Genomic DNA, 25,934 nt, shown 5'->3' on the forward strand with positions numbered 1-25,934 from the left:
TAGATCTTAGAAAGTTGTCATTATAAAGAAATTATCCACATGTACCTGTGCAGTATTTCTTTCTCAAGAGATTCAGAGATGACACAGATTTTGGAGACAAATGGATTATCCAGAAGAAAGTTAAAAATTAAATTCAAGGATTTGGGTTTATTGTCATGAAATAGAATGGACCATGTTTTCTTCACAGCAGAATTCTTGGGTTTTCCTTTAAGTTATGTTTAACAAAATCTACACTTCTAAGAACATGGAGTAGTGAATTATAATCATCTCACCTTTAAAGGTTAGAATGAAATGCAAAGTGGGATAAATCCCTGCCTGTTGACAACTGTCAGGTACAGTTTCACCTCAGGCTGCACACATGTGAATATGTCTAGGAAATACAACATTACCTTTGTAATTCACCTCAGGTAGCAGCTTTGGTGCCACTCAGCAGGTATCTGACTTTATCTTATGAAATATACAGGTTATTAGCAGATAAATTTTAAATTTCAGTGTTTTCTGCTTTGTGAGTTTAAGCTGTGTGCACATCCCCATCAGGAGCTATTCACTGCTGCTCTGGTGGAGATAGCATCCTTCCAGCCTCTTAGCTCAGGGCTTCTTGGGAGCCTGCCTGCTTTTCCCAGCCAAAATGTTGGGAAAAATTTGGTAGAAAAGATCATTAGAAGCAGTTTAGCTTGTCCATCTGAAGGAGACATAACTTCTTGTGAAGAAAGAGAGGGCTGTGTAAGGGTTATAATTGTTTTACCCAGTGTTATCTTTATCCAAGACAGGGCATGGGGAGCATAATCAGTCCCATATAGATAATACAGACTTGTCTGTAACCTAAACAGCCTACAGTCCCATGGAGAGTGCAATTCTAGAATTTTCTAGAACTAGAGTTAGATTATTCTTCTAACTCATGATGATGGCATAGTAGTGAGTTACCAAATTCTAACAGTGTGGTTGTGATTTCTAGGGAAATTGATTTTGAAGTCAAGTTATTGGTTGGATTTTATTATGAATTTACCATAAAGTTTTTGCATCACCTGTACTTGAAAATTTTTGGGAAGTTTCATTGGTTTCTGTGCAAATTCTTACAGAATTAAAGAATCCAATTAGATTGCAACTTGCCCTGAAGTGTAATATATCAAGATCAGTTTTTAAAATTTACCCATTAACTGGAAGCAAACATTTGATCCTTTCAAAGTATTTTTAACCTTTAGAATCCATACACTGGGTGCAGTAAGAAAATTACCACCGAGCCAGTACATGCATTAAATGTCATGTGTTAAACTAAAGATACAGAGAAAACAAATGAAGCAGTGATTCCTAAATTAGAACTGCATCATCTTATAAAAAGTCATTGTTTATGCCAATATCTCCAGGTGTCAGCTGAATTATTAATGCAAAATCAGTCTTTCACAATAGCAGCATCTGGCAGATACTTTCCCTGCTTCTAAGGAGACTGAGTTTTATGCAAGTGATGTCAGTGAGGAAGCTTTCCTTATTTTTCTTCGGAATCTATGTGGTAATTTATTAAATATAATTAAAACAGGATGATTTTCTAGAGCTGACATCTTTCAAGCTCAGTGAGGAGCTGCCACAGCACCCTGTGTAAGAGGAGGTGAGTGCTGCTCCCACGGGAGACGTGCTCAGTTATTCCAGGGGCTGCAGCCTCGTAGCCATTACCAGCACAGGAGCTTTGGAGTGATATTTTCCTCATTCATACTAATTAACAATAGATATATCATGGAATTAAAAAGCCAAAATGTATTAGAAAGCTAAGGAAGACTGATAGATCTATAATATTAATAATTAATTAATAATATTAAATACATTTAGGAGATACTTCAGCAAGAGCATGGTCATTTTAAAAAGAGCTCCAAAGTGCTGAGTTTCTCTAATCATAATATTAGAAAGACATACAGGTTTAATCAGGGTTTAAATGTTCATATATTATGGAGATTAAGACAACAACAATTACTGCATTGTTTACCTCTATCAGAAATGTTTTATAGCTGTTTTCTCTTTAAAACTAAATTATATTATAATAACTTATAGTTATTACAATATTTCTGCATCCAGAAATCTCAGAAAGGGAATCACCCATAAAATTTAGATCTATGACAGGATTTTATCAGCAGCTTGTTCTTGTAACTCTTACATGGATTAAAATAATTGTTGGACCATAAGTAGAAGTTAAGACCCTGTATATATTTCATGTCAAATAGCAGAATGTTGCCTTTCCTTCTTACAGTATATTAAAAAAACCTTCTCCTAACACAAGGAGAAAATATGTACTAAAGAAGATATGGAAAAATAACTTTTTTATAAATAGAGCTAAATATTTGTCTATAAAATTGAAGTCCTAAATTTATTATAGAAAAAAAAATTGCTTAGCTTTATTGTTACTAATCAGTGCAGGAATGTAGTATTTGTATCAGGGGGAAAATGAGGATTAAATAAGAGTGGGTATATTGAACTGACATGTCTTAAGTATCTTAGCACTTTAAATGCCCAGCCCTAAGATAATATTGAGATATAATAACAACAATAACTCTGACTGAAATGCTGTGTGGGTGTTTCTAGGTCCTTTCAAGGGATTTTCCTGTCACTGTTGTATGTTCAGGAGAAAACCTCTCCTTGCCTGATACTTTTTGCCCCTTTATCTGGCTGGTCTATGTAGAAATCCAAATGTAAGGAGTTTCAAGTAATCTTCATAACAGTTCCCATCAGTACTGAAAAAGCCCCATTGAGTCACTGGCAAGTTAAGAAACTGATAAGAGATTAGAGAGAAAATCTGGAACAGGAAAATGAGTGGTGGGAATGCAAAAGACAAGGCACAGATTGCAGAAGTAAAGGTGCATTACAGGTTTGGTGTGAGACATCAAACAGTGGGGCTTATTTCAAATGTGAAATTCAGAATCAGCAGTTTCTTTTTCAAATGCAAGGTATACTTATTTCCACTGCAATTGGGAATTTTCAGGTAATTGCCATGTCTATTCTGAAAGTAAAGATCATGAGTCATAAACTTATTTGAAAAATTTTAAATTAACTCATGAAATTTCTCCAAGCTCTATTTCATCAAGAGTTTTAGAATCTTTCATTTTATATGGATATCAAGTATAAATATCAGTAACTAATGCTAAATTTTTTTTCCATGAATATTAAACTTCATGCTTAAAATCCTACATCAGGCTCTTTATGATAATGTTAAAGAGAAGCAGCTGTGAAGAATCAGCCATTTCACAGTGCTGTACTCTGATAGTCTTGTATAGTTTTCTTAAATAAATATCAGCTCCTGACTCACGTTGGAGACATTCACTGAATCAGACAGATCCACAGCCTAATGAGGGCAACAATTTAAGGAATGACATGGTTTTTACTCTTTTAAAAGAATAATGGCAAGACACCTCCTCAGTGTGGGTTCTTTTTCATATTCTAATATTTTAGAATTTCATATTTTGAAAAGGAAGAGATATGTGTAGACTAGTAAGTACTTGAGAAATTGGCTGTTTCAGGGGTGGTAGATGGAATGTCCTTTGCAGCATTGTCTCTTTACTTGTCTGCCTCGTGGGGCTCTGAGCAATAGCAAGAAATCCAATTTGAAACCTTTCAGTTAAAGTTTGAGTTCCAGCCACACCCAGGAGTAGCATCTTTACCTGTGAAGTTACATGGTGACTGAAGAATTATCATAGAAATTTTATATCCAGTTGGATTTCCTGGAAGAATCATGGGGTTTGTACAGAGTATAATTTTGCTGATTACACAGTTCACTCTGTCAGCTCTGAAATGTTTTTGCAGCATAGACAATACATTAATTTATGACATGACATAATACATAATCTATGACAAAATGTTAGAAGGATTTTTGCGACACTTGCAATTTGTTTTCAGCATTCATGGGGGAATTGTTTTGCTGTCATTTCACTTTATTATTTCTTACATATCTCTTTGTATTATACCTCAATATCCACTTTTTTCCTTTTTTTTTTTCTTTATTTTTTTAATTTTATTTTTTAGATTCATAACCAATACCCGACAGAGTTTGAGTTCAATCAATATTATCTGAAGTTTCTGGCTTTTCATCACATATCAAATCGATTTAAAACATTTCTTCTGGATTCAGATTATGAAAGACTAGAACATGGTATGTGTGATCTTTGTGTATTGCATATTGCTTTTGTAGTTGTTGATATTTTTCTCCTCAATATTTGGTCTACAAAAGTTTGCCTGGGTTAAGGTGGTCCAGTAGCTACGTGGTGACCACGTAATGATCATCACATTTCAGATCTAGAAAGCAAAATGGAAGTGAGAAAAATGTAATATTTTCTGCTTCAGTGATTCCTGAGCCATGCCTCTGATGGCCCTGAGAGAAAGTGCAGGAAATTAGTGCCATGCCTCGGGGTTTTTTAGCAATTTTTCCACTTAGATCCATTTTCCCTACTAAATACCTTCTTTTAACAGAAACAGAATCTCTGTGAATCCGTCAGAGAGTGCATAAAGTTGCAGGAAAGAAAAGCCTTTCCATCAATTACCTCTCACTTCTTCCTCTTGCATTATCTTCAGAGTTTCTCTTTTTATATTTTCTGTTTCTCTCCATCTGTCATGTGCAACCTTTCTGCTCCCAAGGCCTTAGCTGCCCTCAGAGCCACCTTACTGGGGCTACATAACCACAGCTGAGGCTGCTCTTGGGACTTGTCCTCTAAAACATGCTCCAAATTTCTCTGCTTTGTGGGCTGCTTCTCATGGCATATGATCAATTTTAATGCTTTTCGTGAAAACTGTGGTAGCTGTGGTGCAGATTAGACTCGAGCAATCATTTCATTCCAAAAAATGGTTAATTTCTATTATTTATCTTCTTTATTTATTTCCTGTTGTGGTGGCATTTAATAGCAGACTTTGCTATACCTTCAATCTGTGAAATTCCTTTAGGCTTGTGCTTTACCATTTGTTGAGCATTATCAAAAAGCCATTCCTTTTGCTGCTCTTCTTTTCCCCAGGAACATTATTTGAAGATAAAGGAGATAAGCATGCCAAGAAAGGAATTTGTATTTGGGAATGTATTGAAAAGATGCATAAAAGGAGCCCTATTTTCTTCAATTACCTCTATGCCCCTGCTGAAATCGAGGTATGATTTTTCTTAGAATACAGGTGATTTGTTATTCTGAGTGATTCCTTGAGTACATTTGGATATCTTAATTGTTCTGAACCAAGTTAAATATTTGGTGGACAAAATTGACCTTACCTGATTGACTGGAGCAGTGTCTGAAAGTCATGGAAATGTAATATAAAGGGGCCAAATTCTGCAACATGTATTCATGCATCCTGGTAAACTAAATGAGGTTCCTTCTTTGATTTCATTACATTATATAAATTATTATTAAAATTGTCTTTAAAGGGAAACTGACTTTAGTCATTGACCTTAGAGTCATAATGGGATGCATTTCATAACAATCTGATAGAATCACATCATCTTCATCTCTGTCTTCTATGATGGTGTCTGTCCCCTAGACTGGGCTGTGTCTTGAGTAATTTTAGAAAATTTACAGTACACTCGCCATTGTAGAATTCAGTTTAGAATAATCTGGAAAATACAGGTATTGTGTTGTAAATCTTGAATTCAAAGGCTTTCTTCATGTCATTATAATAACACTTTGTTTCAAATAGGCACTGAAGCCAAATGTAAATATGTCCAGCCTCAAAAAGTGGGATTATTATGTAGAAGAGATTTTGGCTACAGGACCTTCCTATGATTGGACCATGGTACCTGCAAAGTGCAGTGTTTCAGAAGAAAATGACCAAACAGATGGTTCAGCCTCTCAGAGTAAGAGGAAAATAGTGTGGCCATGTTATGATGATGTAAAAAAAATACAGCCTGATGCCATCACCAGCCTTTTAAATGTGAGTACTTGTGTTGCACAGAACAGTAAATTCTGTTATGCTCACAAAATTCATGTTTAATTTTAGTGAAGTTATTGCCTTACAGACATACTGTTATTGAAAGGATCATGATAGATGTCAAAACAACTCTTTAGTAAGACTGACTGGATGATCTGGAGATGTGATGCTGGTTCTGGGAATCAATCAGACTTCCTGCAAAGCTGATGATGTTCTGAATTCACACTTCCCTGGGAGTGTGCTTTAATTGTAGTCAATAACTACTCATGGATTCATTTTTTCACTGTCTGCTTTAAAGAATAAATAAAATTTTAGGTTGCCTTTTGTAGGAAATGCAGGAACAGCTATTTTCATTTGGGCAAATGGTGAATCTTGCTTTCTTGACCTCTTTCTCCTCATTTTAAAGTAGGTGTGTGGTAAAATAATGACCCAATGTCTTGGACAGATCAGAAAATAGAATCTGACACTTGTTGATTTTAATTGGGAAGCAGATACACAAACATTAGCTCAATATTGGCCCACATTTCTCAAAAAAGCTTGCCATGATTGCTCTTAGTTTATTCATGTTTACTAGAACCAAACTGATAAATTTAGATTCTTTAAAATATTTTGTTACTTGAAATAGATGCTTGATTTGGGCTTTTTCTTGTTTGGGCTCACTTAGGCTGCTTAGGTTTTGTTCTTTCTTCATTAGAAGATGAAAAATGATCCCATTCTCATCATTGTTGTAGTTATTTAGAGTGATTTAACATCTGTCCTCTCTTCAAGGTGAAGATACTTGATGATTACAATAAATTAACAGCCTGACATTTGGTTATCATCATAATTGACAGTGCAGTAAAATGACCAGGGCATTCTTCACTTCCATTGTTTCAAGGCTCTTGAATGTCCAGGAACACATCCCTGTGTTTTATTTTGAAAATATTTTATATTGAAAACTCTTTGCAGACTTTACCTTATATTAAAGCTGGGATTATGGAGCCCACTGTTCCAATGCTTGGAAAATCAGGATATGCTGTAGGCCCCAAATTCTCCTGAATCAATGATGATTTTTTTTGCAAGTCTTAATGCAGGAAACTTCTGAATGGATGTGAATCCTTGAAGATTTTGATAGAGAGTTAGCTTTATTCTGGCACATTCCTCAAATTCCTTTTGGTCTGCTCCTTCCAATCCTAATTGATCAAACAAAGGAGCAATGCCCAATAAAAAAAATAATAAATAAACAGAATCTCATGTAAAAATCCCCCTTGACTCAAAATAAGTCAAAATTTCTCAGAGCTTCTAACCTGCCAGAAGCAAAGGAAGAGCAGCCTCTCAGCAAGGGTCATTTCAGGGATTTTTCAGCAAAGCACAGAGAGCTTTTGTATCAGGTAACCAGAGCCAGAAGCACATCAGGAATACAACAGTGTTCTCCTGCATTTCTTCCCGGGGTAGATGCCAGACAATCCACATCCACAACTGTGAGAAATTGCCATATAACAGGGAAACTGCCATTCTATAGGCTAAAGATATGTGGGTCAGGTTTTATAGAGTTTAAATGTTATTTGTGAATTAGATTATAGTAATAAAAGATAGCAATGGAGAGAACATTTGGAAAACTTTGGAGAGGTTGTATAAAGGTTACAAAAATATTCTTCTAAGTTTAAAAAGCAAAGTGAACTTTCTTTTAAAACAAGTTGTTAATTTAGGGCTATTGCTGATGTAGGAGAAAGACCTCTCTTTAATCATAAATCCACTGAGAATGTGTTGGTATCCAAAAAATGTTTCAACTGAGACCATATTTAGCATCATAAATTACTGGGGAAGATTGATTCTCGCTTAGTTTATAATGATAAGCCCAAATTTGTTTGTTCTAAAGATATTTTTCAATTGAAAACTAGATAGTGTGCTTCAGGATGTAAAGATGAAACAGAGAAGTTATTGAGTGTCTTAATTCAGAATTTTCATGGCAGAATGTGATGGTTTTCTTTTAAGAGCAGATCAGATTCTGGTACCTGTAAGAATTGTGAGAAATGAACCTGTGTGCATTCACAGACACATTGTGGGTGCACAGGAGGTGATCAGCCTCCAGGCTTCTGGAGCTCCTGCAGATGTAACTCCTGTCTGTAACATTCAAATATTCCCAAAGCAGGCTATTTAGCAGATCTTCTGAAAGGCACAGTAATGCTAATTGTTTGTTATTAATTGCAGGAAATGGGTAGTCTCATAATTGAATTTGTTAAAACCTTTCTAACCTTTCTTTTTATATATATATATATATATATATATTCTCCTCTAAGCCTGGACAACAGGAGATGAACCAGAGAGATACATTTAAAGATTTATTTTTTTTTTCTTTCAAGGAAATACATCTACTCAGAGTCCATTCCACACATGGAAAGGAAAAAAAAATTTGACTGCTTTCCGTAAAATTATAAAATGAAGAGGCAAGAGTAAATCTTAGTGATTTATTGCCATGTATGGTTTTTTTACATGAGGTCTATTAAAGGAGAATTTAGTCCTAACTTTTCAAGTTATATACAGGAGATTGTTGAAGGTTTTTCATGAAAGTTTTTCATTTTGAGTTCTGGAAGCACTACTCGCTGTGGAGCCAAAAAAGAAGGAATGTGACCCAGTTGCTAAGTAACAAGTTTCAGTTACTTCCAGATTCTGCAGAGAAGGACTCATACTCAGAAGTCAAGACTAGGGCAGAAAGAGAGAATGATCAGATTAAACTGACTAACATAGAGCAATAAAGAGTTTATATCCTTTTGCAGCAATTTGGAAATAATGTTACTTTTAAAATGTGTGGTAAATGGATTCTGTTGTATGCCTCCAGAAATGTTTTCCATTCAGCACTTTCAAAGACAAGTAATCTAGAGAAGGCTTTATGGCTTGTGTTCATCATTCCTTATTTTTTTATCTACCTGAAGATACTCCAAACAAAAGTATTCTGGTTTTGTTTCTTAGCAGAAAGAGAGCATATGTGACTTTCATACCTTCAGCATTTAAAGCTTCTTGTTTGATTCTTGCTGTTAAGCCACATTTCTTATATTTAGTTTCACTTTGGAGTTTTCTAGTTTACTTTCAGGGAGGAAAAGTTTGTAGAAAATTTTATAGAAACGTTGTCAAATGCTGGCTTTTTATTTTCACCTAAGAATTCAAAATTTAGTTCAGAAGTTAATTTCCTTATCAAAATGTTTTCTTACTTTAAAAGTGTAATAATTTTCTGTCTTTCAATTAATAGCAATTTCCTGAAAACATTTTCAATCAAAAGACCAATAGAAACTGGACAATATTATGAAGTATACTTAAATTATTAGGTAGGGTAGAAGTAAGTAGAGATTTACTTTCTCTACTTCGAAAATAAATGTCTTAAGTCTTTAGTTGTCTTCTATATAGCATGGGAAGCCTGTCCAGTGGCATTTTTTTATTCCATCATTAATTCTTAATTGAATTTGAAAAATTGAGGTTTTAATTTTATTTAATTAATAAGAAGATTTTCATCAATATGGTTGTTGAAAGTAAAAATGGAGAAAAGAAGCATGGCAAGGAGTATGGACCACACTTCAAAGTCTTGACAAATGTATCAATGAGTGTTCACAAGTAAACATAAACTCATAAAATTGCCTCTTTTTACTTAACTTTGCACTGTTTTATTAACAGGAAATAACCCTAACTGGAGGTTATCAACATAGGTCATATTCCCAAGTTCCACAACAAGAACATGTTGTTACAGTTTGGCATCCAAATTGAATAAATCTTTCTGTTTCATTTCCTTCTTTTATTACAGCTTTGTATCACATTTTATAAACCAGGGTAAATGTTAATATTGGCCACTGTACAATGTTGGTGTCGCAGCACAGAATTTGTTCTTTGTAAATATTTTCATAAAATACAGCCTGTCCTTATCAGTGTTGTGTTTCTGTTAGGGCAGTGGGTGTTGGATTTTGTGTGTTCAGGAGAACTGGGGGAGAACTGAAATCCTGGTGGCTCCTCCTGGGAAGAGCAATGTGGCTGATGCTGGCCTTGGGTGCCTTTGACTCCTGATTCTGATGGATCTCAGTTTATTCCTCATTTGACAGAGGGGTTTGAGCTTCACTGGGTGAAAACACTGACTAGAGAATGGTTGTTTCAAAATGATTAGGGAGTGATCAGTTAGAAATGTTTATGCTTAAAACCCTTGTTACTTGTTTCAGGAAATCGAAAGGCTGGAAAGTAAATTAAACCAGAGCCCAGAGAGGTGGCAGCTTTTGTGGGAAAGGGTCAAAATGAATTTAAAGGATGACACCAGACAAGACAATGTAAGTAGAAAAGAGCTTGTCCAGTAGAACAATTCCATTCCTGCTGTATAGGCTACCTGAGGCACTGACAAAATCACTGTATTTCTTGGAGTAAAAGACTGCTTTTGAAAAACTGAATATGTTGTTCTAACCCATGATATTGGCTTTTTATTTCTTCATGTTGAAAAATGTATTTTTACTTGTGCTGTTTATCTAGTTGCCTTTCCGGAGTAGTTTAAATCACGGATAAAATGAGCATTTTATTAATGCACAAATGTACAGTTTTATATATTTAAAATATTCTTGAAGTACTAAAAAAGCTCAATTCCTGAAAGTAGCCAAAAGGATATCACAAATTCTCAGAGATAAGTAAAGATATTTCCATGGCTGAATGAAGATATAATTTCTAAGTAGAGATAAGAAATATTCACACTTGTGTCCAATTCCTGACCGTGGTAACAAGAAGAGCTGTCAATATAGATATTTTCTAAGTGAAAGGCTGCCCCTTTGCTCTCTGTGTGCACCTGGAGTAATCCTAGATACTGCTTTTTGGGAGCTTGGCCTCTGTGCTTTGCACAGTGAGTTACCAGTTCAAGACTGTATCTGTAGAGTGTTGTCATTTAGATTAAGACCAAGTACAGGATCCCTCTTGTTCCAGTTTATTGAGATTCTACTAAAACTACATGGATCTGTAAATTAGCTCTTGGAAGGTGTAGTTTTTCCTTTCCCCCCTTCCTCCCTTTGAAATCAGGAAAATTTATTGTGCCCAAATCTCTGTTTAGTTTTAGATGCTTCTGAGAAAGCAAGGCAAACACTGTTCAGTATTATGTCATTTCTTATATTATATGAAGCTTTTCTGGAATGCTGATTTCTCACACCTTGTGAACCCTTCTGCCTAAGAAATGCAGAGAATTGCCATCCCTCTGGCTTCTTCTCTGAAGCAGCACTGACTTGTGTTAGGAAAATCTTTCTTTGGCCTCACAGTAGTTCCCAAGTTACCTGTTGCACCATGTATTTATTTATTGTCAGTACAGCACTGAGCCTGTCTCACAATGCAAGACACATTGCATTACCCTTTTTCTTCTCTTTCCCTCTTTTTCAGCTCCGGAGACATCCTTCTGGCTCCTCAGGGATGATGTCTCCTAATCTGCATTCCTATCAAAAGAGGTCTTTGTTGGAAATACCTGACAGTGGGCTGGGTGAGGAGCAGAGTTCAAGCATCTCTCCCTCTAATGGGGTAGACAGAAGAACAACGACGCTGTACAATCATTTCACATCAAAGAATGATGAAAATAGGTAAACTGAATAATCAGTTTATTTATGAGTATTTTATTAGGTTGGTACAAGTCTCTGCCTTAGGAAGAAATGAAACTTTTACACTCACAGAACATTTTGTGGCTACCTTATTCCTTCTTTTTGGATTTGATTACATTAGTTGTTTAGTGGGTGGGCCTCTTCTGTCTCCTGCCATCATCCTTCACCCTTCCCTTCCCTTAGATGCACAAGCCAATTGCAATTGTACATTTAATGCATCCAAAGTACCAAAAGGGTTTTTTTTCTGTGCATCACAATAGCTAAACTATTGGTTTAAATCTTACTAGTTTCCCTGCAGGAAAATAAGTGTTTAATATGAATGTAGTAAGTTTTTAATATTAATGTAGTAAATGTTTAATATCTATCCTTTTGGGGGTTTTATTTCTCAGTGGTATCCATATTATGGAATCACATGCTGCTGTGTTTTCTGTCCCTCTCAGATCTTTTGAAGGTACGCTGTACAAAAGAGGAGCTTTGCTGAAAGGTTGGAAACCTCGCTGGTTTGTGCTGGATGTGACAAAACACCAGGTAAAACCTTTCCAGATAATGGGATTTTTTATTATTATGTTGCTTCTTTTTTATTTATTGAGTTTTTGTAGATTGGTCTTACAAACAACATTAGTAATGATGGTTTTCAGGTATGATCTGTGCTACATCATTCATAACCTATCAATGTTTGTCTTGTGTATCTTGTGGCTGATACAGAATTCTGAGTGGATGGAGAGGGTTTTGTATTTTATTTTATTTTATTGTATTTTATTTTTTGCCTTTTATTTTTTTAAAACAAAACATATAGGAGTGTTTTATAAAAAATATATGATAGGATTTTAAAAATATGTAGGAGTAATTTAGATTAGTCAGAGTACTGTAAATTTAGTAGCAGAATTATTCATAAGTTCTACCTAATCACTGTACAAAAAGGAGCACTAAAAATAGACATCTGTTGGTCTAAACTTTTTATCCAATTTACAATGAATGCCAGAATTCTGCAGTAGAAATTTATGATCTTGTGTATTTCAAATAATGTTGTGTCATCAGGCAGTAAAATATTCTGAGCCAAATATTCCACGAAGTGGGGGTTCTAACTTCTCAGACTCATGTATGCTTTTGTTTAAAAAAATATTAATTAATTTTAGTCAATACATTTTAAAATGTGCAGTATAGATAAAGACAGGCATCTCTTGAAATGCTAATTGAGTATTTGGAGGTCAGTGTGGTAAATACCAACAAATGTGCTGTTCATAATTATTCTTCCTAATATATCCTATATATCTTGTGTATAGGGAAAAAGGTTCATTTTGCAGGACAACAAGATATTTTTACATTTTTTGTATAACCAAAAAACCTTCTGAATATGATAGATGCAGGAGTAATACAGGTCAATCCTAGCTGGAGTTCTGTTATTTGACTTGTGCTGTGAAGGTCTGTGTTGCTATTTTGCACTGGCTTGTGGGAATTTGTTGGGGTTTTGTTTTTGGGGCTTTTTTTTGGAATTTGTTTGCATGTTGAAACTCAGTTTACAGAGTGTTTAATATTCATATCAAATCATTTCATATCACATCATTTTTTTCTCCTTTGTAAGGAGAAAAAAAAAAAAAAAGCACAGACTTCATTAAAACTCTATGTGCAGTACAGGAAAATGTGAGCTTTGTGTGGCTTATAATTACCTAAAATTGCACTTAAATTTCTGCTGATCACTTTAAATTCTTGAAATGCAGAGAATAAGTGTTCTTTCAATGCCTCAGTGAAGTTTCATGTAAGAAAAGGCTCTGCTTTCTTTCCTGCCTCACATGCCCTCTGCCTAGAGCAATCCATTGTTGTTTGCTTCTCTGCTCTGGAGCTCTGGGGACAAAATACTCTTCCCCCACCTCCTCAGCTCTTAGTAATCTTTGTGCCTCCCACCCTCAGCAGTCAATGCCCCCAGGCTGTATCCAGGAAAAGGGAATTAATCTGAAAGGTCCATCTAAAAGCACATGTGCATTGTTTTTTCTCTCGTGTTCCAGCTGCGATATTATGACTCTGGTGAGGATACAAGCTGTAAGGGACACATAGACCTTGCAGAGGTGGAAACTGTGATTCCTGCTTCTCCAACAATTGGAGCTCCAAAACATGCCAGTGAAAAGGCATTTTTTGATGTAAGTATATCTGGTCTTTATGTGAAACTTCCTTCCCTTGTGCTTTTAAGCTCCTGCTCCCAGTCCTGCTAGAAGGTGTGCGCTAGGAAGGAGCTGTTGTGCCATCTCAGAAAAAAAAAAAATTTATGTAGCTGGCATCACTCTCAACAGCAATAGTTCAAAAATGATACATTCAGACCCATGAGCACACTGAGTATTGCAGTTTATTGAAGGTTTTCTTTTCCATGTGCTGACTTCTTTGTGTCCTTGTTTTCCCTTTGCAGCTGAAGACAAATAAACGTGTGTATAACTTTTGTGCCCAAGATGCACAGAGTGCTCAACAGTGGATGGACAGGATCCAGAGTTGCATTTCAGATGCATAGAAAGGAGAGAAATGTTCCATGATAAAGTCCCATTTAAAGCACCTCATCCTGGAAGAAACTGAGTTCTGGAATGTTACTGACACACAACCCGCCTTCCTTACATTTCAGCCATTAAAGTTCATAATAAGTTCTTTTCTGTTTAATAATTATAACCACTGTAACTGTTATTTTTTATTTTCTTTCTGCAGGAGGGACTTGGAAAAATAATAATCCATTTATCCTGAATTTGCTCTTTCTTCAGTACAATTCCCAGCTATAAAAGTGGGCTGTATTTGCACTAGCATCTGATCCCAGTTTTCTCAATTCAGAGCTATTATTTTAGAAAACCTGTCCAAAAGAAAGTGTAGAAATTTCCCCTTCAACAAGAAGTGTATTTCCACTTTATTTAGATTTTTAAGTAAAATGTTCTTATTTCCAAGCCAGTCATGAATAAGAGGGAACATGCCTACAATTCCTAAAAACAAATAAAGAAATGAAGCTTGTGAGTCCAGTGACACACACACCAGGTTGCCAATGTTTATAGACAGTCGATATTTTTAAAGACCAAAAAAAGTGAAATTGCCTGATGCCAGACTTTCAAGTGTGTTCTCAGTGTGTGGGTCATTCTCTAATCTCGTGCTCTGCTGAGTGCTTCTGCAATGTTGTTGTGGAATTTCAAAACCTAGGGATTACCTGGAGACCATAGATAGCACTTTTTATTTTAGATTCCATTTGCAATTCCAACGGGATAAACGAAAGAAAACTGGGTGACACTACCCTGGAGCAAAACAACAAACTAGGAATTCAGTAGATGAAGGATCTCTTGTGTGTGAGTTGTGTGTGTTAATTTATATGCTGTTCTGCTCACTGTAAAATAAAAAATAACAAACATGATAATGCACTAAACAATGAAGCAAGCACTTGCACTGAAGTCTTTACAATGCAGACATTTTGCAGGACAGAGGTAAGTTATTTGTAGCAGAACAAAACAAAACTAGCTAGTTAACAGCATTTACAGATATTAGATATGTACATAATCAAGTTTGAGGTGTTGTGATTTGATACTTTTTAAACATTTTTTTGCACATTAATTGGAAGACTGTTTATAGATTTTTACTTTTGATGAACTTGTGTTTGTTCTGCTTAAAATCCTGGCAAAACATTTTTAATAGCCCCAAATTAGTTGAAATTTTACAGTCTATGAATAATGAGGACTTTGAGTAGAATATGTAGGTAATTAAGCCATTGTTTTTACTTTGAAATGTTAATATGTTAAATAGCACACTAATATTACAAAAGGTCTGTATATATGATTCACTATTTTCTCATTTTTCCAGATGTTCTGCTTGTAATTTAATGTCAGCCTAACCAAACTGACTATACTTACAAGATTTTTCAGTTATTAAACTTTGTGGGTTTTTTTATAACTAATGTATTTTGTCAGAAAGGAACATAGATTTCTCACCACACACAATAGGAAATGCAGCTGTTTTTAATGCATTTGCAATTTCAAAACAAAAATATGAAGGATTTTTCTAGCATTTTTCAATTGACAAATTTCCACCTGTGACAATGGTGTTTGCACATTTGTATTTTTCTTTGTATATGAAGTACTTTTATATGTACTTTGTAAAATACTGATCCTGTTCTTAGGTTATATGAAGATATACATACCACTGCTTATTTTGTAACTGGTTAATTTTAACTCGTGTATGTTATGTGATATATGTATGCTAACCATCTTGTAATAAATACACTCCTTAAGGAAAAGTAAAAACTTTCCTTTTACTGTAAAAGAGGAAAAAAAGAAAAGCAAGACCCACCTGTTGAAATATTCCACGGGCACAAGACAAATCCTTATTTACTCTGTATTAAGAATAGTGGGTGTATTCAAAACTATGTGGTCTTTTGTATACTTGTAAATATTCTTACCTAAAAGTTGCACTTGGGCATCCCTAACTCAAACACTTGTCAACAGTAACACTAAAGAAATCAGAATTTAAAGCAAAATTATCATTCTAACGACTCTCAACATACAGCCTTTACCAAAAGGCTAAAGATGTGTAATGTCCATACTAAAGTCATTGAATAATGATGTTAAATGTATTTTTTAAAAAAAGGATTCTGTACGGTATCGCGACGTAAGTCAACTTTCACCCTGAGGCGTATCTCACTCGTGTCACCTTGTGCAAAAAAGGTCTTGTTCCTAAAAAAGAAACTATAAAAAAAAAATAAAAAACACAAATGGCAAGGTCTTACTTGAGACTGTGCATCAGAATGGAATTCCTGAGCGTGGCGTGGGACAGCAGAGGCCAGACGGGAAGGGAACGTGTGACGGAGGAGCTGTGGCAGTTCTGGGATGCTGTGCTGCTTGGAGGATGTGGTTTGCATATTGAGCTTGGCATGGATGCTAATGTTGCCTTAAATGTTGATCTCAGTTTTTAGTGTCTGTATTGATGGAAAATGGACTTGAGCAACTTAACTTAAAAATACCCAAATAAAAGCTGAAATGAGAGGCGTGGTGTTTGTGGTGTCTGTGTAAGGAATAGACAAGGGAATGGTAAAAAAAGGCTTTTGCTATGAGGACACGAAGTTTGAGGTGTCCCTGAAGGTCTCTCTGCAAAATGAAGATTCCAACAAAGACTTGGAGAAAACGTGGACGAGTCAGCATAGCTTCAGCTGCGGGGTTTGCCAGAGTGTTTGAGTTGTATCAGCAGCAGCAGAGAATTGGGAACTAAGAATTAGGGAAAAATTACGTGTACAAAAGGATTCAACTTCATATTCCATGAAAATTTTCTAGAAAGATCCAGCCAGGAGATGGGGATGAGCAGAAGTGCTCCCTCTGCTGTGTCACATCACTATTCCCACAGTGTGCATCACAACATTCCTCCTGTGGAAAAGAGAATTACAACATTCCGAGTCTGGCATGAGGGGAGAGGATTGTTTGCCCTTCTCTGTGTTCAGTAACAAAACATCCACGGCGTAGGTGGAGGAATGAAGCGAGTTTAGGTTTGAAGGGTTCTTACTGGGGTATTATATCAGTGATTTTCCTATCTAACAAGTGTTTTCCATAAAAACCCTTTCTTTTGAGGGAGCCTTAGAATTACTACACTAAAAAATAAAATACTTAGCATGCCACACGTGTGGGTCACTGGTTATGTAATGGTACACAAACAGCTAACAGACCCAAGAACAAATGTTCAAAATTTTGTGTCACATCCCACACACATTACTTGTATCTGATATTTTGTGAATTTCAGACATAACAAAAATGCAGTGATCTTGTCCAAATACTGTCATTTTTGCCTTTTCATCCTGTAATATTCTTGGAGTATATCGAAGTGGCTGCGCCACATTTCTCATTTTTCATATTTGTGATCATCCAAATATTTTGTCTGTTCATGATTATCCTGTGGTTGCTTTGGAGAGTCAGAAAAATGGAATTAATCTACCCATTCCCCAGTTCTGCTGAAGTTCATGCTGAGTATTGCTGTCGCACCTACTTTCTGGGGGTTTGTCTGTATTTGATCCGTTTCTTCCCCAATTTTGGCTACTGTGCAAGGGCAGTGGTAGCATCCACATTCTCATATAGGAAATTTTCATCTCTGAGTTTTTTCACATCCAATTTTTCATGAATTGACTGTCAGTAAGGATGCTGCTCACTATTGTTTCCTCTCTTCACTTAGCAGACAACATCCAGTGGGAAATTACCTTTTGTCCAGTTTCAGCTGGCATGGTATAGTTCAAGATTCCTCCTCCCTCTTCAAAGTTTGCTCAGAAATCAGAATCTGCACACTTGTGAATAGGAAATTATGCTTAAATTTGGCATGGTTTCAGTTTTTCCATTGTCTACTCTTTGGTGAAGATGTTGTGTTTAAATCTCTTTTAGGAGATCCACAGAGAGCTGATACTTTTATCTGTAAAACAGGCAGTAAAAGGAGATGTAAATAATTAGGCTAAAAGGACCACACTTCTATCCTGGAAGGAAATACAAAAGTATAGATATTTCAGGTATTAAATAGTGCTCCTTCTTGCCCCTGTACTCACCTAAAAAAACCTGGGGCATAATCTGAATTTATTTTAATTATTGGTTCCTTGTTTATAAGTGTATTTTGAGCAAATATCGATGAATACTTTGTTGTTTAATGAATTTCTCTCACTGTTCAACTCAGAATTCTTGTAATCCAAGCCTGTCACCAAACAGGAGCTCCAAAACCTGGTAGTGTCCATCTGAATTCTGTTAATTGTCCAAGATTTATACAAGGTACAACATCCCTGTTCACACCAAGACCTCCAGTAAGTTCAAACTGATAACATCACAAAATTGTGTGTAATTATGAGAGAAGCTCAATATATTGAGCAATAGTGCAGGTAGAACACTCTCAAGTTTAATTAATTGTGTGCACAGGCTTTGATTATGTTGCATTGCTTTTGTGCCATCACAATAGTTAAAAATTTTACTTCTGCTGTGCTCACATTATTCCCTGCATTAAATATTTTAATGTAGTAGTTGAAGCAAGTGCTTGCACTAAGTTTTCAGTCAAAAACACTTTGATTATTTAGGATAAAGCATTCATATCTTTGTGGTGTTTCATGCAGTCAAATTATTTAGAATTGAAGCTTTAAATACTGTTGAGGATTGGTACTGGAATTGCCATTGATTTTTGATGAAGTTGGGCAACCTGTTTCTCAAGGATGATTGTAAGATTATTTTAATATTCTTTTTTAATTTTCAGAGATCTCCTATTTTCAATGCTTCCTGAATTGGGGTAAATCATGTATTTGCTTCACAGCAAAATAAAAAAAAAATTATTCCATTTTTTGTACTTAACTACTTTACTTTGTCTTTAAAACTGTTTTCTGGCCAAAATCCAGTCAAAATTTAAGTCAAAATTAACTCAGTTTCTTTCACTTCAGGCCCCTGACTGAAAGGAAAGCTTACAGTTAGTCTTTATCTGGTATGAGTACAAAAAAGCTGGAAAATATCCCATCAAGTGCTAATGAACCAGAGCCAGGAGTAAATTGGGGAGCTGGTTTTGGAATGTGGGATGGTGTAATTGTCCACGGAGCGTGTGATGTGTGTTAGCAGTGTCAGGGCAGGCTGCAGGTCTTCTGACAGCCTCAGAAAGTCTCATTCTGTTCCTGCAGCAATCAGACATCTGGTTTTAACCAGGAATCTACATTCTGTATGCCCTTCTTCGTGCCTTCGAGACCTCCTTTCTTCAGTGACACAAATTTCTGGAGAGAAAAGAGTTTCTCAGATAAACTGGTTTTATTGGTTATTATTTCAGTCAGTAAAACCACACAGCTGACCACACAGTGGCAGGTGGGATAAGTTTCTCAGCCTAGGAACAAAACCCAAACACAGAGATATTTCCTGTGATGCTTAATGTGTTTTAGTTATTGCACACAGGTTTTTGCCGTGCAAGCAGATTTTCCATTTTTGCTATCAAAACAACCTTATTGTTGTAAATAAGGTCATGCATACTTCAACAACTTGCTATGGACTACCACTAAATTATTTTAGTTGTTGTCTGAAAGGCCTCAGTTGAAAAATATTTCTCCCCTGGCCTAGGTCACTGCATGCCTGTTGCCTTATGGTGTTCAGGTATTTCCTGGAAACACGGTTCTGTGCAACTTTCCTACGTTATCTTTCCTCAGACCTGCTCCCCATTCCACAGTGAAACATTATGCATATTTAATTCTTTTAAATTAAATTCATACAATACTTGAGATAAGGACAGCTTTCCTTATTTCATGATAGTATCTCAAGAAAACTGATAACTTTATTTGAAAAATATGTATGTGCAACCCAACCAGACAGAGTTCCTTCAATTTATATTGGGACTGCAGCCCAGCGATTTCTGTTAATTTTCATTATCAGTTTGCGTTACATGAGAGTGTGATGAGGCCTCCAGTGACACTCCAAATGACAAAGTAATATTACAATTACAAGCAGTATTACTGCTCTCACTGGAGTCTATTAGAAGTTAGGATTTTAGATAAAACTCTCCTCACCAAGCCATGAAGAAGTGAGATTGTGAAACCTGTGGATGTCAGGAAGCAGAGAAGGGCAGGGGAAAAACAAGCCCTGGCTGGTTGCTGGTGCCTGACAAAGCAGTGAGGGGATGCCAGTGCAGAGCAGAGATGCAAACAGCAGATGTGAGCAGCTCAGTGCAAATGCAGCTGGCAGACAGAGCAGAGCAGAGAGCAGAGACAGGAAAAAGGCAGTGCCTGGGGCAGAGGGGGGGAAGGAAAACTCACAGTGCAAATGGGAAGAGCTGCAGGTGAGCAGGCCCTGGAGGCAGATCCCATCCACCTTCAGTAGCTTCCCATCTCCTCTGCTTCCCTCGGGGCAGTTCCTTTATCTGTTCCCCAAAAACTCCCTCCATACTTGTCTCACTCTCTATTTTGTTTTTGACCTTTACTTGTCTGATCAGGTCTAAGTTTAGCTGAGCAATTCTTGAGAAGCAAAGATGATCCATGTTAGCTCCTTCCCTGGGGGTGCCTAGAATGCTTGCAGGTGCTCTGGAATGCTGCAAGCCAAAAGGGAAAAGTTCTTTATTTCTCTAAGTGCTCTGAAACCCAGTTCAAGTTGTGCATGTGTATTTTGGAATTTGGGGGAGCAGGGAAGCTGAGTGTGGTCTGCTGGGCTGCCATTAGGGATAACACTGGATCTGAGCCTGGATTTCAAACACCCTCAGCATCTGACATGTGATTATCGCTCTTTGGAATTAGATTTAACAGCGCTGGGGAAAGAGGTTAACGTGAAGCCAGCATCAAGTACTCTGAACTCTGGTCTTTGGAAATACCATTGCTAATGTTGCTATCAGTGAATTTCCAGGAGAACATCACAGCTTTGTTTATCAAGCACCGACTTGGCCAAATTATTATCAGCTGCTGGAGATGGGTACAAAGGATGCACTGTCAGGTCTCTTCTTGAATTTCCAAATTTGGGCCATTCTTTCCATGATGTAACATGCTTATCTGCTGTATGGGTATTCTCAAATGTGGAATAACCTACAATACAGGATTTTATCCATATAATAAAATGCCTTTGCCTTACGTTTGTTGCTTTAACCAAAACCATTTGATTATAAATTTTCTCGGCTTTCTTCAGTGTAGCTGAACTGACCAAAAATTGCTACTACACTGCTGTATCCTATTACTAATTATTGCTAATGTTATTTTGAGATGTTATGTAATTAATGTTGTTGTTTTCTGTAGGACAGAACTCCTAGCAGTTTGAAACACCAACACCACACCTAAATCAAATTCTCCCTTGGTACATCCACTGAATGTTTTTTCAACCAGAAACCACATAGCAAACATGACTGTTCCGTTTCATCTGCATAGGGAAAAAGCAAAATATATGATCTGGCAGTAAAAGTGGGCTCAAAAATACTTGAGGAAAGTAATGCTGCTTAGAGCTGTCACCTTTGCTCCTCTTAAAGGAGCTTGGTAGGTAACACAAACACTTAATTTTTGGATTGCTAATATGTAGTTAAAACAAACCTGAGCTTCTGCTGTGTTAGGTAAAGCTGTTCCTTTTTAAGACAAAAGCCCAATGACACTGTGCACTGCAACAAGAAATAGTCACACAGCCCTTGAAAAACAGGACAGGATTTCTTGCAAAATCAGAAATTAATGTCATCAATCTCTGCAAGGCTGGAAGAGAATGGGAGAGGAGAGAGGAACCTGTAATCCCTTTTTGAGACCAAACATGGACTGTAGTTACAAAGAAAGAGGAGTACTTGGGAAGCAAACCCTCATAGCAGCCAACATCTGAATTTTTCACTGCTGGATTAATACTAATATGGTACAAAATGCTTTTAAATTATGAGTGTTATCCTGCATTTCTCTATAAAATGTGAAGTCCAGGCCTCTATGGGAAGGCATTTACAAATACAACACATGCAAAATAGGAAAAGTATAAAGTAGATCCTAAAGGGGCAGAGGAGTGGGCAGAGCAGCAGCCAGGCAAATGGAGAAAATGGGAAATTGTTCTTTACTTACAGAACTTGGAAAAGGATGCAATACTGCTTGGAATTGCACAGGCTGGCAGAGACCCTGGAAGAACAGAAGACTAAAAATCTCAAACCCAGGAAGGATAGAAATTATAAACTGTTTTTATCTAGGGTCAGTTCCTTGGAATTACATTTCAGGGGCATGGCAACATTTTCTTCTGAGGGGAAAGACTGAGAACAAATTTGGGGTAGAAAAATATGCAGTTTGCATTAATTTTATCATTCTAGTATATGTTATTTAAATTGGTATTTTCTGAAGGGGAAAAGAGGATTGCCATGAGACCCACAGGGGATTAACCTGGCCCTTGCCAGAGGCACATTGTGGATGGATGAAATGGCAGGAGGGAAATGGCACAAGCCCACACCAGAGCTCTAAATGGGATTCACCAAAGGCTGCTCCAAAAGAGAACTGTGAGGCATATGGAGTTTGGGGGAAAGTGCTGGAAGTTTGGATTAATGGTGAAATTCCAGGAGTTGTTGTCCTCTAGAAACTGCTAAAATATGGGAGGCTTTGAGCAGTAAGAGCTTGGTTTGCAGCAGTCTTTTGACGAGGTATTTTGGGAATAGGAGGCTGCTGTGCTTGAGGCCGTGTTCTCTTCTGGATGTTTTGTTAATGGGAAGATGTTCACAGATGTCTCTGGTGCTAAAGGATTCCTATATCTGCAATGAGACATTCCCTGGTGATTTTTTTTGTGTGCCACTCAACGTGTCACCTTCAGCCAGCTTCACAGGGAGCACTGAGGTGTGTGGGGTCAGGCTGACATCCCCATGATGAACTCTGTCCTGAGAAGGGAAGCTGCTGCATATCATTCAAATCATTGTCCCAAGCCCAGCTGCAGGACTCGCTGGAGCCCTTGGGATATGTTTGTTGCACTGGTCTCTCACAGAACATCCTATGCAGAGTTTGTGGATAGTGAATCCTGCTGGAGCTGATCTCTGTCAGCTCTGAGGTAAATTCAGAGGTGCTTCCCCTTCCCTTTGAGTGGTAACACCTAGAGCTTAGCCAAGTCCTAGCAAAAGCTGCTAATGTGCTGCAGAAAGAAGCCAAAAGGTGGCTGCAGCTGTTGTTTACTACATTATTGCAGTTTGGTTCCATATGTGCCTCTGTGGACAAAAAAAAATGCTTCAGAATCAGCAAATAAAAATTAAACAAACTGGAGAAGATAAGTGAAGCTAACCCACCTTCAGCATCTAATTTCTACATTACACCAGAGCCTTTCTGTATCCAATCCTGACTTCCCAGAGGATTTGGTGTAGATCAGAAATACCTCTGAGCCCAATCATGTCAGTGGAATTTTTCCACATTAAAATAAAACACCAAATCTGCACATATGCTGAACGTGTTGAAGTTGTGTGGAATAAAAGACAGTTTGGACATTCTGTTAATGTGATGGAGAATATTTTGATGTTGTAATTTGCTCTAAAAGCATGTGTAAGTAATTGCTGCATGAGGCACTGAAGGCAGACTGACTCTTCACAGATGCAAACACTTCCAACCAAGGAGTCTCGACTCATTTTGGAATACAGTGTGTTAGAAAGCATGGGCAGGTTTTCCCCTTGTTAGCTAGCTATGTTTTATGTTTTATCTGAAAAAAATTCATACTTCTGCTATGTCAGAAAACATTTTGTTTCTTTAAATTCTGTAACAATTATGAACAACAAGAAGTCTCCTGTGCTCAGAAGAGAGAAGTGTCTTGATAGGACATTTGTGGTTGGGTTCTTTTCCCCTTTGGACTGAGATTGATGAGACAGAGGCAGTTTTCTCTTCTTTGGACTTGGTTGTTTATTCTTCTTTTATATACATTACATGTATACAAGGTAAAAGGAGATATGTGCACTAAGATACAGAAAGGTGCAAAATGGCTAACAAAGATTTTCTTCCAGGTTTTTTATATGTTCATTTACCCAATTAAAAAATGCTAAGTAAATTATTTTTTTAGTGACCCAATGACCCAACACCTGTGTGCTGCACTGCGGCATTCTCTATCCAATCACTCATTATTACCCAAAAACCTCTAGAAGAAGAAGATGAAGAAGAAAGAGGAAGGAAAAGAGACAACACCCTAAGTCCTCCATCTTATCTTCTGTTCTCTAAACTAGCTTAAACCTTTAACTTTTTCACCCAGTGACTTAAGAAAACTCTCTAATTTACACACTCACACTTCTAGGTTTTTTATTTAACAGTTGTTTCCATGGTGTTATATGAAATGCAGTGTTTTGTTGGATGTCAGAGCCAGGTATCAGAGATAAGGGCACACACTCTGTGCCTCTGACTCCAGCAATAAGATTCCTCAGTTCTGATCCAGGGAGTGTGTATCTGCACACTTTGCATTTTGTGCATTGCACATGTCACTGACAGGTGTGTGACTGTGCCAATCGAGGCAGAATCTTTTTTACATGATGTTGAACAGCTCATGCTAGAAATCATGATAAGACTTAGTGTGTGGCAAACTGGAGAATTTACCTCTAACTGCAGGTGAATTCCATTTAGATGGCTGGTCTGGGAGGCATGGAATAGGATGGAAGCTGCAGTCAGCCCTCTTCCTCTGTGCAATAGGATGGATGCATCATCTCAAGGCACTTTTTAAAGATCCCTCAGCTACTGTGTTTTAATGGCTGTAGCAGTAACTTCAGATAAGCCAAGCATCTTCCACGAGATGGATCTTTCCTCGCTTTGCACTTTTGGATTCAGCTGACTCTCAGAAGGGACCAATTGCTCTGCTCTTGAGTGATACTGCAGCCAACTAGAGCATTTCTCTGTGATTACATGAATATAAACAGCATATATTGGATTCTGCAGCACTTAGTTTGACTTATAACTAACTTCCTGAATAGCATTGTCAACGATAAAAATATTTGGAGCTCTCCATTTTCTTGGCACGTTGTTTGACAAGCCCATTTCTTTGCTGTCATAGGTAGCAAAATTCAGGAAAATGTGCAGCTGAACAGCTGTCAGACATGTGGGACCAGGAAAAGGGCTATTCTTAGTTCCTTTGTTTTTTTATTGTTATTCCTGAAGTCTTTTTCAGGGGGTGAAACTATGGCCTGCTAAACTATTTGGCAGAGCTCGCCCTGAGTTCAGCAAAGCAGAGGTTCCATCCCTCATGAAGGTTATCATATCTGTTAAATTGAGTTTGAGCTCTGGCCACATGGAAACCAGTATTTGGTGTTATTATTAAAGTTGCCTTTCTTTCAGCAGAGTACTTTGGAACCATGTTTCTGTCCTCTCTGGATTTGCCATCATAATTTCCAAAATACTGTGTTCTGGAAAAAGAACAAAAATAATACATGTTAATAACCATGGGATGCTGGGAAACTTCACATGAGTTTGGAAGTGACACCATAAATCGCTTTTAATTCTGTGGATTTATGGTTTCACAAAAGAAATTATGAGATTGTGTTTGTTACAAGCAGTAATCAAGATGAATATAAGATGCAGGAATTATTTTATTGCAGAGTCAGCTGTAGCTCTTCAGGAATGCAGCAGCTATGGAAACTGGTTAGTGCTTCCTATGCTCTGTGATCTGGGTATCTGCAAAATAATGGAAAACTTTCATGTCACAGCATTCAGCAGTGTGAGAGCACAGCCCAAGGAGAGCTCTCCCTTGGGCTGGTTATGTTTGCTGTGTTAAATGGGACTCAGTCCTCCAACACCCTCCTTTAGAGACATGGCTCAAAATAAACTGCTGTAGAGCCATCATTTATAGTATTGGCTACAGAATTTTTCCCAATTATCTCTGGAATTAATTATAAGTAAAGCACATATTCCTAGCTGCCAGGTATGGTATGAGGTGTATGAGATTCATTATTATGTGTAATGAGCAATTGCCCCTGGGTCAGCAGAGCCCTGGAACTGCCTGCAGACCTCTAATTCTTTCTCTTCTTTTCTTTTCTTTTCTTTTCTTTCTTTTCTTTTCTTTTCTTTTCTTTTCTTTTCTTTTCTTTTCTTTTCTTTTCTTTTCTTTTCTTTTCTTT

At 37.0% G+C, this 25,934-nt stretch overlaps 1 protein-coding gene across 6 annotated transcripts in view; it reads left to right on the plus strand.

The window, feature by feature from the left end:
• SBF2 (SET binding factor 2) overlaps positions 1-16,447 on the plus strand; it is a 231,823-nt gene extending 215,376 nt beyond the window's left edge. For 5 of the 6 annotated variants that reach the window (XM_015631152.3, XM_015631153.3, XM_015631155.3 and 2 more), the window contains 8 exons: positions 4,003-4,129; positions 4,983-5,110; positions 5,650-5,883; positions 10,059-10,163; positions 11,245-11,438; positions 11,897-11,984; positions 13,460-13,591; positions 13,855-14,105. In XM_015631152.3, coding sequence (XP_015486638.1) covers positions 4,003-4,129; positions 4,983-5,110; positions 5,650-5,883; positions 10,059-10,163; positions 11,245-11,438; positions 11,897-11,984; positions 13,460-13,591; positions 13,855-13,953 — 1,107 coding nt within the window. In that variant the 3' untranslated portion in view covers positions 13,954-14,105. Of the gene's footprint in view, positions 1-4,002; positions 4,130-4,982; positions 5,111-5,649; positions 5,884-10,058; positions 10,164-11,244; positions 11,439-11,896; positions 11,985-13,459; positions 13,592-13,854 lie in introns of all 6 variants that reach the window. The other variant, XM_015631151.3, reaches the window with a different exon arrangement.
• The last annotated feature ends 9,487 nt before the right edge of the window (positions 16,448-25,934 follow it).

Source organism: Parus major, chromosome 5 (assembly GCF_001522545.3).
Source record: "Parus major isolate Abel chromosome 5, Parus_major1.1, whole genome shotgun sequence".
Taxonomy (NCBI): Eukaryota; Metazoa; Chordata; class Aves; order Passeriformes; family Paridae; genus Parus; species Parus major.